This window comes from Aphelocoma coerulescens, chromosome 3 (assembly GCF_041296385.1).
Source record: "Aphelocoma coerulescens isolate FSJ_1873_10779 chromosome 3, UR_Acoe_1.0, whole genome shotgun sequence".
Classification (NCBI taxonomy): Eukaryota; Metazoa; Chordata; class Aves; order Passeriformes; family Corvidae; genus Aphelocoma; species Aphelocoma coerulescens.
The window spans coordinates 59,072,486-59,090,704 of NC_091016.1; the positions used below are offsets into that span (position 1 = coordinate 59,072,486).

The following is an 18,219-nucleotide window of genomic DNA, read 5'->3' on the forward strand; positions in this document are numbered from 1 at the left end:
AGCCTCTCCTCACTGCTTTGTGTCTTTAGTTCTCATACTGTGCCACCTACAGCCTGCCCTTTTTCTGACAGCCACCAGGACAAAGAGCACTAGACTTACAGATTTATTGCAGCACGCTTGACATGATATAAAAAGCATCAAAGATTGCACGGAATCCAAAAAAAAAAAAGAGCATTGGATATGCCTGGCTACCCATCAGAAGTGAAATTCAGGACAATTTTAAATACCTTAGTCCATTCCTAAGCTACTGTTAAATACTTCTGTGAAGTCAATTCTGTGGCAGTAGCATTAAACTTTAATTGGGCTGGGGTTCAAGCTCTTTGCATAATATCATTTCTTTGATGCTATATTATACTCATTTCAGGTAAGTTTTTAAAGACACACATGCACACATGCCACCTGTTTACCTCCCAGAATGTGATTCTTGGGAAATCTGATATATTGAAAAACATAGACAACTAAGAAAACATCATGCCCAAAAAGAGAAAGAAAATAGTACAACAACTAAATTGCATATTCACTCATCAATTGAATCCAGTAGCATTACACAGGAATCAGGACTGAGGAATCTGGTATGGAAAAAAAATAGGCCTAAGTGGTCTTACTTTGCTCTCTGCAATCTGTTTGGCAAGCATCTCTTTTGGGGCCTGCAGGAGCATTCGCAGACGGAGCTCGCACTGCTCCATGAGGTGCTCCATCTCCTGCCTCTGCTCATGCCACTGCAGGCTGTCTGTCAGCATGTACTTCAGCTGCTGCTGCCGCACCTCCACGCTGTGCTGGGTGCTGTCCCACTGGTTCTTCAGCTTCTCCACTGGGGAGGACAACACAAAACATGCAAAATATGAGGCAAGTGAACAAGTAGCCATAACTACCTCTTAATTTTCAGGACAAAAGCCAATAATACAACTCATTCTCAAACACAATAGTCTCCATATTCAGTACTTCAGCTCCCCATGTAGTTGACATTCACAGAAGCAAATGAAAAATTCGGGTGTTTGGCTTCCTCTTGTTTAAGCAGGTCAGCATACAAGTAACAACTATTATTTCTAGAATATTTCAAAGGCATTATTTATTTTTAAGTTCACATATGTGGGAAAATGCACTGCAGAGACACACAAGCAGCAGAGCTCCGAGGAGCACAATTTTAGCGTGATAGGACCAGCAAGTCATCTTTGTGCATCTGTAACTTAAACCAGTACAAATAAATAAGTAAACAAATACTGTTTAGATAGCTTGTACAAAGCAAACTAAGCATTCCAGACCATTGTGTGTTAAAGACAGTCTCATGGCACCTGTACTACAATTTTGGCCAAGGTAGAAACACTCCAGTAACAACCTACTTTGGCAATTTAATTCCACCACAGGTTTCTAAGACTTAAGTAGATGGCAGAACAGAGAAGTTATTGAGTACACCCCACTCCTTCAAGTATTCCATTCCTCTCTCAATAAATAGTTAAATTAGGTGATGGATAAACACACTTAACCTTTAATAAACAAGGAGTGAAAAAGACAACATAAGAGCCTAGAACAAAAATTGTGCATTACAAAAAGCAGTGAATCTGTCTTTGGAGAGAAATGCATGGCATCATACATTTTCCTGGATACTTACAGACCATTAAAGCAAGTGTATTACTTGAAAGGTTATAGAGGTGGAAACAGGTTTGTCTACTACCTGATGTGACAGTTATAGGGAACAAATTATATCACTAAAGAATGCAATAAAAAAGTGTGGCAAAGTAAATGCAAAAAAATCAACCCCAGAAAAACTAAGCTGGATTTCTTGCACATCTCTCCACTCTGAGCAGTAAGAGGTAGGCGGTATGTAAGACATCGAATGTATTTATTTTAACAGTAAGTACGCAATTTTATTAGAAAATTAACATGCTTGACACTCAAGTCACTTCAATTTTCCATGAAGCAAAAATGTCAAAGGTTGTGCTTAAACTGAAACCATTTAAGTGAACTTTACTTTTTTTTTAACCTTTTGCAATTATACAAAGCCACTGTGCTTCATCTGCTTGAGAAAAATCTCTTAACATTAATACATTCAACAATATTCTGTTTAGTTCCACAAAGCTCTCAAAGACTGTGGCAGCAAAGCCCACCTGTCAGAGTAAATATCTCTCCACCATGGTGGTAGACAAACCTAATAATTTGTGCAATATAGATTCATCCATTTCAACCTACAGGCAGCTTGTGGATCAATTTTTAAGCATATATATTTGACATTTACATAGTAGCATTACTATTATAGAACAAATACTTATTTATATACTTTTTCTTATTAATGAACCTTACTCTCTGCACTGCTGACATATTTACTCTTTTTTCTATCTCCAGCAAAACAGGACAGAAAAATAGGGACATTCCTGGTAGCCTCAGGATTCAGTGGGTTCGAGAGGTAAGTTCCAAGAAAGAGTTGTCATGGGCACCAGTCTGCTATCACAGGCAGAAGGATTGGAAAGGATTCCTGATTAGACTGTTTTTTAAATTCCCAGTGTCTATGAAGCAATTGGGAGCTTTTCTTCACTCCTATGCATTTGCATAGTTACGCTTTGTCTAATGACACAGAGCAGACTCACAGAAGGTTGTAGGACATCAGTATATTCTGATAAATATTTAGTATCTATATATACTCAGTGTTTAAACAACGAGGTGCATAAAGCAGACCTGAGCTTCACTTTTCTTCAAAGAGCACACTGTCCTTAACAAATGTCAGTAGTAACAAAATCTTCATTTTTTTTTTCATGTTTTATGACAGGCAGAAAATCTTCACACATATCGAAAGTATCTACTGGAAGCTTAATCCATGGAACAATATACAACTTCTCTTTTCCCACCCTGGATGGGCATGACTATAGGGGAACTCAAACTTTCAACATACAGTCCTTTACTTCTTGTTCAGCTTTTCTGAAGAATCAAGAATGTTTGACCCAATGTCCCCTCATTGACGGACTCCCATGGAGTACATGGTTATTATCCTCCCCAGAGTTTCCACCTGACCCCTAGTTCTGAGTAACTGCAAAACTAAGTTGCTTCTTTGAGTCTTACTCCCCCCTACCAGTCCACAGTCTGTGAACCTCAGACAGCAGATGCCATCTCATCAGATACCCAGAAAAGCCACCCATCTGTGGGCTTTCTATCTGAGCCCACCATCTACATCGAGTCTTATGGACACCAAAGAAATTCATGTAGGTGTAGTAAAGGAAAACTACATTACAGAGGAGAACATAAGAAAATATATCTTTCCATCTTTACTTCTAACTATGGTATTCCCTGCTGCATGAATTTTCTAATCTTAGCAACCAGCAAATCTTAAGATTTCCAAAACCAGATTGTCCATTAGTCTCAAATTGTGACAATTGGACATTTCTTAAGTACCAGTAAAATAAATTTTCAGAGGGAGTGGGGGCCTTTAAACTGGAAATTAAATTTTCAAGTACATGTCAGTGACTTAAATTCTCTACTGTCAGTCAACAATTTTCAAAGTACACATGCAAACTCATTGTCCTAAAGTCAATACATTCATGTTTTTAACTGTCCAGTGCCTCAAAGTTCAACAAAAACAAAGACACACGATTAGCTCCTTTTCTCAATAAATAAAATCCTCATCCCTGTGGCTGTGAAGCAACCCAAATTCTTCACAAAATGTTTTGAAATTCCAGCAATACTATTGACCTTTGTACCTGAAAAAATGGCCAGTCAAAAAAACAAGCAGCAATTCTCGTTCCAGGAAGTTTCATTAGACTTTTTAAGTGAAAGCCACTTAATTGCCAAGTGTTCTTTTCCTTTTCAAGGAAGGCAACTTCAGCTACGCTCACTTGAGAATTTAAGAGAAAGATACGAAGATTTTTTTACTGCCATGGAAACAATGTATTCACAAACACAGGATGGAGAAACTTACTTTTTTCTGTGATCTCTGTCCTAATGTCTGAACTGGAAGTTTTATTTTTCAAATTCTGAGCCAATGTAAAAACAGAATCAAGCTGTGGGTGCCGATGGTCCATATCTGCATTGGTTATCTGTTGAGAATTAGGATATGATTTTTAAGTCCAAAAAGTAGAAATTAGTTAAATTCATCTGTATTATTTGTAGATAAAAAGCCACACGTGTCTCCACAAGTATACTGCTGGTCCCATCAATACTTTAACCCTTGAATTGCTACATTATTATAGCACTGCTTTAAAAAGCTAAAATATTGTAAATTACAGTTACTGAAAATCCAGAGGTGAAAGTTAACCTGTACAAGCCACAGTTACCACAGTTGTTGCCCAGTGTTTTCCAATATCTATTTTTCACTCCTCCATAACTTATTTTTCTCCTAACCAAGCTGTGATCGTTTATATATCTCAGAAGCAGCAGTGGGTACAGGAGGAAAGTGAAGAAGGAAAACAAGTGTAAGGAACAATCAGACCATATAATGTTGTTCTATAAACTGTTGTTCTCTTACTATGGCAATGTACCAGAAGCACATATTACAAATATTATACAGTTAAAGCAAAGCATTTCCAAAGCTACTGTACATCATGTTATTCTTTCAAATTCCAGACTGTGTGAGATACTCACAGAAACAGTTTAGCACTTGTTTAGCCCTACAGTTTTTACTCTACACTTAGTTAATTGATATTAAGTCATATAAAATGAACCTTAACAGCTGCATGCATCTCACTAATACTGCCCTTAATCACAGTTCAACATAGCATGAGCTATCAACAGAAATAAACATTTACATCATAAGCATTTCTGTTACAACTTTCAATCTTCTTAGCATGCCTCTGGAAATCAATTTAGTGTAACTACAGCAAACAAAACCCATTAGAAATCAGTAAAGAGTGAATCAAAGGTCACCCACTAAGCAAACATGAAACTTCTCCAAAGTCTTCAGGGAAAGTTAACTATACAAACCCCAAAAGGTGTCAGGAGATATTCTCCATTTTCTTTGTTTTAAACAAAAATATAACAGTGCTTAGCTCACACAGGGATACAAGAACTAACAGGAAATGGCTCTGAAGGAGAAAGGAGTATAATAAGAACATCATTTAAAGTATAAATTTCATGTTATGCATTAAGTTGCAGTCAGGGGTTTTTTCCCCTTGTTTTTAAACACCTTAATTACTTTTCATTTGTTTACTGAATGCAAAAACTATTAAAATGTGAGACAATTTTCTACTAGCCTTCACAAAAACACATACTTTCATTCGTGCAATAGTCCGATTGATTTCTTCAGTATTTCCCACAGTGACTATGTTTGACTTGAGCATCTGGTCAATCAGTACCAACCAGTCAGCCAGCTCAGTTCTAGTTTTGTCCAGATCAGCAGGTGCAGGAAGTTCCAAAACCTGCTGAGTCTGAACAGGAATTTCCAATGAAGAAGATGCTAGCACCACCTTTTGGATATCTGAAACAGAGTGTGGGGGTTATGTTAAAGAAAAAGTAATCATGTCCATATGAGCAGTTCTTGGAATAACAGGGATGTTTTGTAATTCCTATAAATATGGAACAGCATCTACAGAGAAAGCACAGCAAAAACTGTATTTTAACAACCAGAACCCAAGTAACCAGAAATTTCTTGTGCACCTTTAAGGCAGCAATTTTTTTACTGCATGCCAAAAAGACTCACCCTAATGATTCAGCCTAAATTCAAAATAAGCAAGATGAAAACTTGCAAAAACCACATTACATTAAATCTAATAAAATGAAGCTAAACATTCTCTAATACAAAAGGGAATTGACCCTTATGAAGCATAAAACCCAATACTTTTGTTTAAGATAAACATCTAAAATTGTCTTCCTCAGTTTTCTATTACGCAGCAAAAAGGTATTCTCCACTCTTGGCTCAGAATAAGCACAAGTCAAGCTTCTGCAATAGATGCTTCATGGACTTGGCATTCGACAGCTGTCTGAGGAAGGGACAGATGCCCACTAGTTCAGTCACATCCTTTCTATCTTTTTAACCTGACACAACAAAGAAGTGAGAAAGGAGGTGAATGAATAGCAAGATTCACTCCAGAAGTTGTGTTCTAGTTCCAAGAAACATTAAGTCACATCAAACTGGAGCATGAATATTTCACACTTCCCTCAAACAATGAAACACAGGAGCTTTGTTTAACAAACACCTTGTATGAAAGGAGAACAAGCTGAATTCAAGGTTTTTAACAGGATTAAACAGAAGTTGGTTTGCCTCAAATTTTGTTTACTGATGCTGAATTAAAAAAAAAAAAATTAATGAGTTAATTTACTGAAGTTTGAGTTGCAAATTCTTTCAGGCAAAGGCTGTTGTCTTTACCTAAATTTCCAAAAGGGAGATCTGGACATTTTGTTTACAATCTGAACTGCCTCCAACAACTTGAAAATATGACCAGTGTCACTGCCTCATACAAGAACATATATTTGGACAGCCTTCCTAAGGCATTCAGGAAGGTATCTAGCAGATAAGGGAGATCCATCTGTGTCCCTAACTGAGCCAAAATAAGCAGAATGGCCTTTATTTGTAGGACTGCAAAAAATCTGCATGCAAGAGATACTTTACAAATAATTAGCTGTATGGAAAGCTTCTAGTGGATCTTAATTAGTCAAAGGTATGACCCCAAATCCACAGGAAACCAGCCTGTCATAAACGCAGCAATTCTGGTTTCTACTTTGTACCTAGACCTGATGAAGAAGCCTAAGCCTTACTAAAACCTTTCTCCATTTTAAAACTCTTAGAGGAACTCCGAAAGACTCCCCCAGCCCTGAACAGTAGAGTGACTTCTTCCCTACCCAAACATTCTGTCTCTTCCATAGTAATATGAAGGCAGCCTTAAGTACAGCACTGTGGTTCAACATTTCTTATTTATATTTGTCTAAGTTCATAGAGTTTTTTCCTTTTTTAATTACTTTTGACTGCAAACAGGATTACACTCAAGACAATTAAGCAGAACAGAAGGACTGATCACTCACCAGAAGGCTTTGTCTTTGTAACAAGATGGGACTGCCCAACAAATGCCTCCAATTCTCTCACTTTGTCAGGCACTTCTCTGGACACCTACAGACCAGAAGAGAGAAATAAAAACAGTAACACAACCTATATTAATGGCAGAAAAGTAATCTCTTATTGAAAGACAAAATATTCTACACCACACCTCAGATACATTTCAAATATTTTTGGAAGGTATCCTTTAAAAAACAATAAAAACTTCAAGAGGAACTCAAGTGTTTTTCTCAAAAGATCCCAGTGTCATACCTAAATATTGAGAAAAAATAAATAAATTGTTGTAGACTGGTCATTTACACGTTTTTTACTGTCTAAGCACCAAAACTATAACTCATTTGAATATACTTTGACGAAAAGATGATGCAAAGCATAATTTGTCAGTCACACAAAAGTAGAGAAATAGGGAACTAATTGAAAAAGGAAAAAATGTTACAACTCCATTGTAGTGAAAACAAATTTGCCTATTTGCTTTTTAAAAGTTTTTAAATGCAGTGAGGGAAATGTAGTATACAAAGCAGTGCGGGAATCCCCATTTTCATGGCTGAACTGGTAAAAACACATCTTTTTTCCTTCTTTCCTTCTTTCCTTCCCCTTTCCCCAATACATTCTTACCTCTGTCATCCATAAAATAATCTCAAATCATTTAATTTTTTTTTCATTTGTATCTCTAGGCTTTGCTTGAAAAAAATTCTTGTTTTACTCCAACCAGCCTTTCCAATGAGATTGGACACAGGAGTTTCTAATTTATAGTAGTTATGCGTAAGAAGAAACCCAGACACACTTGGTAAGATTTTCTTACTAAGCTTTACCATAGCTTCATTTCTTTTCCTCTTAACTGCTACAAGCATTCAACTTTCCTACATAGCAAAGATTTATTCTCTCTATTTCAAGTTAATACATTACTGTTTGACTCAAGCAAAATATTTTTGATCTAGCTGATACTTTTGATCCATCTTTCAAAAAAATAAGCCCACACAAAAGAAAAAAAACCTAAACCAAACAGAAAAACCTAAGCTAATTAAATTAACTCAATCTGACGGAAAAATGTCCATCAGTATTTTCGTGTGAAAATTGTTTGGGGTACATTTCCTGATCATTCCTGCATGGCTTCCAAGTCATTTTATGTACACACCACATGTCACAGATACATCAAAAGGAGAACAACCATTCCAAGCATATCACTATATTCAACCTCAGGTACACAATACTGAAGAAATGCACACCTTATTCCACCTCACATTGAGGGATTGCAGGCAATCAGAAAGTTTGTCTTTTTCCTGAAGACCAACATTTTTATCCAACATCACTTCAGGTTCAGTTCTGTTCAGCCATTCCAGTTTGCCACCCAGTACTTCCATCTCTTCACTTAAGACCTAAAATGGACAGAAGAGCTTTAGACGAAATAAAATGCATACATGCTTAAGCAAAGGAGGAGGAAAGCTTTCTTTAAACTCCAATATTAGGCATTTCCCTGAACATAAACAGAATAGCTTCTATTTTGGTTTCTATGCTTGATCTAGAAATTATTGAAACATTTATTATGTTTCACTTCTGGCATTTATATTAAGGCAGATGACAAGAAAAATTACACTTTGATGACAGTCAGGCAGCAAATACTCAGCTGACGAGAATCAATTTGTTTAGGCAAACACAACTGCAGCCACTTTACATCATTTATAAACACTTGTTCAAGACTTCCCACCTAGATTTGGTCTAAAAGAGGTTGGTTGAGATTTTGTTGGGTTTTTTGTTGCCTTTTTTAAAATTACTGATTTTTAAAAAATGAGCAAGCAGGTTAGTTGGACTGACTATTCCTCTCGTTCTTTTAGTATTTCAGAAACATTCTCTTTCACACATCCTACAAACCAAAGACGTTTTGTTGTCAAAGCCAGACACAAAATAAACAGGAAAAATACATACATATGCACACAGCTTACCTGACATGGCCAAAACCCTTACAGTTTAAAAAGCAGATTAAATAAAATCTCACACAAAGTATTACAATTGCCCAGTAAATGGGACAATGGTGTTACTTACCATTTAAGGTTATCAGCTTTCTTCTATAGGTTTTAGCAATTACGAAGCTGACACACACACACACATCATCTCCTGTGAAATTCTGCTTACTAAATTTTATCAGTAGTATATCTATTTCTCACTCTTTCATACACAGACATCTTCTGGCTACATACCAGTTACCAACTCAACCCAACTTCATTTCAAGGTGCATCCTGCCTGTGTAAGTAATCTCACAAAATTGTCTCACACAACCATAATATTTCTTTGCCTAATTTGCAGTGTGAAAATTCCTCTCCCCAAAAGCCATGTCCTGATGCTTTACACAAGACTGACAGATGTATACACATAAACACACTAATCAATCTTGCCTGTAATTCTTGCAAGTTTTCTTCATGGTTGAATGTAAATCTTGTGTCCAGAGCATTTTCTACATTTTCTAACCAACAACGCAGCTCATCAAGCTTCTTTCTGTACTCTATCAGCTGCTGGTTCTCTCCTTTTAGCCTTAAAAAGTGAAACAAAAAGTCCAGCACATCAGTCCTACATTAATTCTGATGCCACAGTCAAGTGCTTTTCAGTGCTGGGAGCATTTTAAAGGATTCATTTTTATCATGAAAAGATTCTACCATCATCATTAAAATGCAAGATATTTGCAAATAAATACTACTGCCTTCAAAACAGACATATTTTAGTTCCAAAGTCACAAAACAGATTTCCAAAAGACTGAGGAACCCATTAAAGGTAAGCGATAGTAATGACAACACCTACACACCTCATCATTGCAAGTCATTATAAGGCCACTGAATTTTTCTCCTGGAAGTTTTAGGGACACATATAATACTTTCCCTAAATCACATAAAACTTTAATGACATTTCTCAAATGAAATAATTAAGCAAGTTCCTATTACATTTCTAAATGTATCAGGGGATGTTAAAAACACATAATTACATAAATATCTTACTTTACAATATTGTGGAAATTCAAGAACAATACAAGTTGTTTCAATTAGTGTATCTATGTCAATGATAAAATAAAAATTAATGCAATGTACTTACAGTTCAGCTTCAGCCAGAGAAAGTAGCTGAGCAATTCTTCCTAAAAAGTCTGGCTTTATAAAGAAATTATTTTAAAAACAAAGTAAAAACTGTAAGAAAAGTAGTTTTGTGGTAGTCATTTTGTGAGTTTTACTAAACAAAGACTTACTAAGCAGTCAATTGCAGGTGGATTTATGAGAAATTTGTCTAGATGACAGTTCCAAACAGAGCTCTGAACATTAGAGAAATTCAGATTAATGACAGTGTGCAATAGAATGCACTCTCTCTCCGGAGTCTACTAAATGAAATTCTTCTTATTGCATCTGGTCAGACATCCAAATTTTTGATTAACTTATTACCTCTGTTGTCTGTCCATGACCTCTGTTGTGATTGCTTTCCAGCGTCTATTCAATCCTGCCAGTTTCTCCTGTAGGAAGCTCCCATCTGTAGCAGACAGTTTCTGTATGATCCCTTCCCCAGTTCTGTTCAATGCTGAAACACTGGTCTGATGGCTGCTGACTCCCTCTTCGAGTTCCTGTCAGAAATGTAAAAGCCACACAGAATTTTATTACTGACCTAAAGTGACTTTGATCTGGCTCATGAGACACAGGATGAATCCTGGGTGCATATTATTTTACTAAAACAGGCACTTAAAACGATCTTACTTAGAAATGGATGCTGTTGATCAAATTATTAATGTTCTGTTATTGAATCTAATTCAATTTTCTAAGTGTCATAGAAAGACAGTGACACAGAATAGGCTGCAAATACTACAAAGAATCACAAGAATTCATTTAAGCCACCTATGCTAAAATCTACACTCATATTTGATTCCTTTTCTATTAATGTACAGCACTTCCTAGTGGTTCTAACAGATGGTAGGACTTTTAACCTGTTCTTTTCATAATCTATACCCCAGATACTTCTTTAACTTCAGAGTATTTTAGCTGGGATAACTATGGCTTTGCTGCCATCATCCTAGATGCCACAGAAAATTCATGAAGCTAAAGAAAGTCAGAAGACGTCAGGATTAAATTTTCGAACATCCCTAACCACTGCAAAAATCTTACACTGTTAGCAAAAATATCTTTGCAACTAGATTAGGAATAAGATGTTTCAAAAAAGAGACGTGAAATTCTTGAAGAAAACTTCAAGCAGCAACAAGGATAAAACACAAGCTGTGTCTTAGATAGAACTTACATTTCTTTCACAACACACATCTGACACTTGGATAACTAATATTCTCAAAAGAAAAAAAAGCCTTGATCCTTAAAGTTATGTTTTCTTCTCCTTATTCAAAAGGAAGTAAAATAACTAAAAAGACATCAGGGAACTAAATTCCAGAACCAAAATCAGAAAAAAAAATAAAACATAAAACCCCTGTATTTGGAATCTTCTCTTTTTCTAGATTGTTTATACAAGGTAGTATCTTCAAAAGTAATTTGTTTAAATAAATAATTTGCTAAGTAACAAATGACCTTCACTGAGGTCCACTTTTTAAAATTATGAGTTGAAAGCAAGTGAAATAATATCCTGGATTTTTTATCTGATTAACATATTTCTGAAGCTGTAACAAAACTTATAAACTGACAAATTATGCCAACATTTGATTTATCAAATTATCTCAAACCCATCCATACTAAGAGCAATTATAAAACCCCAAACTATAAGCAGGAGTTGAGCTCCTCCCCAAGAATAATTTTAAACTGCAGCCAAAATAGAAATGTTAAGAGTTACGGATTTTTGAAATGTAATTGGACAGCCCCACTGCAAATCCATATGTCTATCTATAAAACTACAGTTTTAGACAAAAATCTAGGCTTTTTCCATCTTGCTCATTTTCTGCCCGATTCACACATACCTGCTGATGCAGCCCAGCTGTCTGCAGCTCCAGGCTGCCATCTGGTCCATGGGCATCAGCCAGTAACACTTCAGCCTCTGTTATCCAGTGGGAGAGATCATTGAGGTCACAGTGGAATTGCCTCCACACCTCAATCGCTCTGTCAAAGCAACTGTGGGAAACCAAAGGATTGAAAAATTAACCAAACCATTGCAGTTAGAAGGCTAGGAATCCCACTCCACTGAGTAGATTTGCCTTGCAGAACAGAAAGACTAACACACAGCCTGATTAACCAAGTCCTAGTAACTGAAGGCTTCCTGGCACAGTAGCAGCTGTGGTGAAAGCCAGCAGCACAGACTGTCATTAACTTCCAGCTGAAGGAAGAAAGGGCAGTCCTAAGCAAACTTTTGTTTCTACCACTTAAAAAAATAAAGATTAATTAGCTACATCAAACTGGTCTGCAGAACCCTTCCCTCCTTTATCGTGAAACAACTCAGCTGTCAGACAATGTGAAACGTGAAATATGATTAATTGCTCTTGCTCCATTTTTTTTCTCCTTCGTAAGCTATGGGGTGCTGATGCCCAGAATTTATTAAGTGAGGGTGATTTTGATTATATAGATTATATATTTGATTAAATAGTATTATCAGTGAACATGCATAAGTAGGTCTTATACAATTTAATCACACAATAATTTACCAGATATTTCATTGTCATCATCTTTGCAGCCTCAAATTAATGTGTTGCTTAACTTGAAGGGCAACGTGCTCTAGCATGGAACAGGCAAAATTACCACAGTCAGACGGTTGGTATTTAATAAAATGAGAGCTCTCTTATGTTAACAAGCTAACAAAGAGAGAGCATGACAAAAACACACCAGAAAGGAACAGAGAGGTTTGTTTTCTATTTGTTGACTGTTAACTATTCCAAACTAATAAAAACAGTCATCTTTAAAGACATATGAGGCCAAGACTACTGCTAATCAGAGGACACCTATTTTGACTGAGGAATGATCTCATTTGCAGCTCATTATTGCAACATTTGCAAATAACTGCACCAGTAAAGACTCTGGGGTATATGCATACATTTAGATGCAATCTGAAATTAGCAGCATAAGAAAGAACTTTAAAGAGCTACTTTTTTTGCAACTATTTTTTTCACAGAAATCAACAATCCCAGAGTTCTTAGCAAGATTGTTTTCATTAAAATTAAATCTCATTTTACAAAACATACATATTTCTTGATACATACAGGGCTTTTTTGTTATTGTTATAATTGGCCAATTCCAGTAAAGAAGTCTTAAAGATCTCTACTTAAGTTTTTCTAACCTTATCTCCTACTTCTACCATTTCAGTTTCTGGCACATACCTTGATTCAATACCCTAGACCAACCTGTAGACTGACCCCAAACCTCAATCTCCCTTTATTTCTCATGTATGTTTCTGTCCCATGATAGTAACTCATTCCACATTTAATGAGAAGATACATTCTAAGCACTTAAAATAGATTAAATTGGATTCCTTAAAAATTAAAAGTTTTTGAGGGAGTTTTGACCACGAGTTTTTCAGAATACAAAATTTTAAAACTTCAGAGAACACCGAGATACAGTTTTAACTTGTGCCATTTCTGTTGTGAGACTACAAATTCCATCAGTATTTTGAGCAATGAGCAAAGTTCCACTCCAGTTTTGAGTCAGATGCATGTGCTGCTGTTTCCCTACAGACTGCTTCCAGTACCAAAGTACTTTTAAAAGTACCTGTGACTATTGCACCAAAACTTGGCTATCCTTTGCCTCCTGTGTAGGAATCCACTGTTTCCAAACCACTTCTCATTCCCAAGTCATCCACACTTTTAGCACTGGGGGAAAACCCATAGCAAAAGGAGCAGAACTAGCAAACCAGCAGTGTTACAAACAGCTCAAAGCTTTAAGTCCATATATACACACATTTTACTCTACACATGTTTAACTCCAACTGTAGTCAGCTGGATTTAGTTGACTACTTAGAAACTTTGCTAAGTAAAGTTTAATTCAACTTGTGCTTGGCTTTATCAGAGCTTTTATCAAAGGTTTAACTACTTAGCTGGCATTCAATCACAAAATCTTTACTACCTCTGAAAACTAAGTCAGTCTTTTGCTGGAGGCTTCAAATGCTGCTTCTCCTAATTTTGTCAAATCCCCACCCACTCCAGAAATAGAAAAAAGCCTCAGATGATTAAGGAGATAGTCATCTAGCTTGTACTTAGTGCAAAACTAGGAAAAGCAAGATTAAACTTGGCTAAGAATTCTTCTTTGTAACAGAAACAGTATAAAAATACTAATGCCATTTTAATATTGCAATTAATAATGTCTTCATTGACCAAAGTGCATGCTTCTATTAAAATTCAGCATTTTATATATTCAGAAGGCTACATACCATTTACTAAACTGCTAGTCCAGTAGTCCATTTTTGTATGAAAAACGAAGCCCAATATTATTCTCACTAATATGCAGAGTTTACAAGCTTTATGAAGTTCAAAATTAATGTGTATCAGCAAAGTGCCTGAAGAGGTGATCTGTTCCATTTTGCCAGTTATTCATTAACACTGAACCTACTCTTTGATACACTTACCTTTTTTAATAAGAAGACTACTTTTCTGGTCAGCCCTGGCTACTTAAACAAATTTGAGTAGTAAATGAAACTGTACTCATACTTACAAAATCTTCACATTAGTTAAAAGCTTTTCAAGTAAGTTACAAGTAGGAAGAAAAAGGCATAACTAAAGCTCAGTGCATACAGTACCTATGAGGCCAATAAAATAGCTGCAGGCATATAAATATGGATGGACACCAGGTTCTGGAGCAGTTGTTTCCAAATACAGCAGGTGACCACGAGCAACCAGAAAGAGCACAGAAAGTTGTACTTAGCTGGCATCACTGATTTCTAATTAAAGAACCCACAGTGAAACAACAGTGCCTGCTGAGTTATTAGGAATCTTCATCCTCCACTGATCCAGGGATCCAGAATTTCTGGAAGTCTCTATTTAGATGATACCATCAACTGATTTTTATATCCCTACACATACATCAGTGCTCTGAGAAATAGTTACAAACATCTGCTTAGGTAATACACACTCTTCCTAAAAACATCTCTTCAAAATACACTGCCACATGTGTTTGATATCAGTTTTCTGGTGCTACAAAGCAAGTAAACATGGTTAGACATTACTTTATGCTCTGCAAAACTTCTACATCATTCATTACCTTACATCATCATTAAAAAGGAAATACTGTAAAATCAAATTAACTACAGTATAAGCCTTTGCATTTAATTTTAAATTTCATAGAATAATTTTCAGTCATTAAGGGGTTCTTTGCATAGCAGCAATTTCAGCGTCCACTGCTGCTTGCAGTGTGAGCACCTTCAGCTTTGTGGTAACTTCCTGAACACATACTTTCACATTTCTACAAATTCCAACTCAAAATATTCATCTAATACACTTTTCCAAGTTTGACTAAGTCGTACTGGGTTTGTTTATAAACATTTTAAACTGATTCAGATAAGGTAAAAAGTTTAGAGTATCTTCTGTAAGGGTTGGGGAGAAATCAAACTTTTTGCCCAAGTGAAATTACACCTGTTTGTAGAAAGGAAATTGGAAATACATATTTCTTAAGCACTTATTTTAACAGTCTCTTGTTTTCCTAAGCACAACATTTTCTAATCAGGTCGTCTCTCATCTTCAATTACTCACCACAAATATTATTGACAGCTATCATAGGTACTGTATTTTAAAGATCCCATTCTTTTAAAGAGCATCCTTCCCTCAAAAATCAACCTTGAATGTTAAAAGATGTCCTATTCAACATTATTCTTCTAGAACTTTGCTTTGAGATACCTTTACAAAACCAAAATTTCATATTTTGTTTATAAAACCTTCTATTTCATAAAGTAGAAACAATCAGCTTCATAAAAGCAGCCAAACTGCAATTTCCATATTAATGGTATCAACATTCAATAATTCTGGAAATAATTTTGTAATACCAACATATTAAAGCTGGTAACTCCCAAACTCATCTTCATCATTAAGGTACATTTGAAAAACACTTACATAAACATGTACATAAAGTATTTACCACATGGCCAGAGAGACCAGTCATGCTTGACTTACCACTTACGATCATTGTACATTCTATTAACTCTGTCCCATTCTGCATTCAGCTGTGTTAGTGCATCTCCTATTTGTATTGCCTCTGGTCCAGATGCTTCCAATATAACATCAGGCTGCTTTTCATGTATGACTGCAATTTGATCCCCAAGTTTATCCAAAATATCTTTTATGTTCTGCAAGCACAGTAATGACACAAGCTATTAGTCAACACCAGCAGGAAATAAAAGAAAAATACCAAAAAATAATCTTTTCAAAATTCTCTTCCAAAAATCAGCATCTACAATAAGACCATGAGCACCAGTACCAGCAGTTTACAGTTTAAATAGGTTTTAGCAACTGAAATGAATAGTTCATCACACCTTTTAAGCATGTGTCCTTTTCAAGTTTTTATTAAAATGATGAAATATTTCATATATATCCAATTTGTCCCTAAGGTAAAGGGACACGCCATACTTCTCAAAACAACAGTATCTTCATTATTAAACAAATCTACCCATGTCATGAAGACACTGTTCATACTCTTTCCCCATGTAAAAAAATGGACCACAAAATGTGACTTTTATCATGCTTCATGTGACCTCCCATATGCACAGAACTGCAAAAGCATAAAGCTCCATAAAGGTTTTAGATTTAAATGACAAAGTTAAAGTAATCAATTTCAAATACCATTGAACTATGATGTGAAAATTCCTTTAAACCAGATACTGTTGTAAGACTGCCTTGGTATTCAGAGGACAAACAGTCCATGCAGACAGTGGAATTTACTTATCTTTTTGAATTTAAAACAGTAATGCTTCTAAAAATTCTATGCTCTGCTATTTGCTTTTTGTGAAAACACCCTTAGAATATACCAAAACTTCAAAATCAGATGAGACACTTGCTCCAAAATGAAGTATTGTAAACCCATCTTAACAAACACTCCTAACAGCACTCAAGGCAGCACAGAAGCAGCGTAAGCAGGGACAAGAGAATTTCATCAATGAAAGGCTGCTCGCTTTGTCAAAGGCTGGCACCATTCCCATATTTGCTTTTGTAAAATGTATAAAAAACCAAGACATGAAAAATGGAGTCATGAACACAGCAGAAAGAAAAGCATGCCAGAAAAGTGGACTGGAATTCTGAAAAGCTTTTAAAGGACCTGTATAGCAGCTGCAGGAACAGCTAATCCAGCTCTTGGTGAGAGGCAAAGCCTGACTACACCTCAGACATGACACATGGATCCCGCTATGATTCCAATCCAGAGAGGTACACATACACTGCACCATGCCATGAGTAATTCCCAACTCCAGTGGATGTTTTCTGGGAGAATCTGTTTCACACTCTTTTGTATGCTAAGAATTAACCAGGACTCAGACACTCAGACTTCTACATACTCAACTCCTATTTCCCAGGAGGATTCAGTATTTTCAAACACAATTTCTTCATCCCCTTTTGAAAAAGGCCAGGTCCTTAACTATTTCCTCATTATTAATCACACAGGTAAATCCACTGGCTGACAATAAGGGGGAGTTTAAAACTGAAAGAATATTGCTATTTTGCTAATCAGAACAGGTACCATCATCTTGAGGCATCACATACAGCTTTATAAAAAGTCAAGAGTCACCCTCTCCTCTTCCTATGTAAGCAATTGTTTTCACATGACCTAAGAACAGCAGCTGTATTAAGGCTATCAAGCAGGAATGTAAAGACATTGGCTTTAGCATTTCTCTAAGAGTTATTTAAACTACAATGAAAAATACAAGTGTCTACAACAAATTAAACATTGCTCCCTCAACCTCCCATCCAGATTTCATGCTGCCATACTTTGTATCCAGATTATGCATAGAAAAAAAAATAGCCAACAGAACTGTCATTTTTTAGTTTTCAGTGCATATTGATCCTGTATATACCAAGCAAAACCATAAATACAGCAATACAGTTGCAAAGCTGGTGGCCTTTATTCTGCTGTTTCCCTTCTCTGCTCTGAATATAACACTTAGGCATGCAGTACCTTCAGTGCATCTTCCTGAGCTGAAAAATCTTCGTAGATTCCAGTATTTAGCTCCGGTGCATTCAGCAGCAGCTCAACATCAGCCATGGCCAGCAAAACTTTGTTGATTTCAACCAAGTACTCAGCTGAGAAAGGCAAGGTCCTAACTCCTGTAGCAAATTGGCCTTTTAACCTCTGCTGGACAGGGATTGCCTAAAAACATGAAAATTAATTTTA

At 36.1% G+C, this 18,219-nt stretch overlaps 1 protein-coding gene across 7 annotated transcripts in view; it reads right to left on the reverse strand.

Moving 5' to 3' along the window:
• UTRN (utrophin) overlaps window positions 1–18,219 on the reverse strand; it is a 359,524-nt gene that overhangs the window by 205,612 nt on the left and 135,693 nt on the right. For all 7 annotated transcript variants that reach the window (XM_069010451.1, XM_069010452.1, XM_069010449.1 and 4 more), the window contains 10 exons: window positions 18,004–18,195; window positions 16,014–16,186; window positions 11,889–12,039; window positions 10,387–10,562; window positions 9,361–9,496; window positions 8,197–8,346; window positions 6,940–7,024; window positions 5,193–5,398; window positions 3,905–4,022; window positions 606–811 (listed from right to left, as the gene is read on the reverse strand). In XM_069010451.1, coding sequence (XP_068866552.1) covers window positions 606–811; window positions 3,905–4,022; window positions 5,193–5,398; window positions 6,940–7,024; window positions 8,197–8,346; window positions 9,361–9,496; window positions 10,387–10,562; window positions 11,889–12,039; window positions 16,014–16,186; window positions 18,004–18,195 — 1,593 coding nt within the window. The remainder of the gene's footprint in view (window positions 1–605; window positions 812–3,904; window positions 4,023–5,192; window positions 5,399–6,939; window positions 7,025–8,196; window positions 8,347–9,360; window positions 9,497–10,386; window positions 10,563–11,888; window positions 12,040–16,013; window positions 16,187–18,003; window positions 18,196–18,219) is intronic.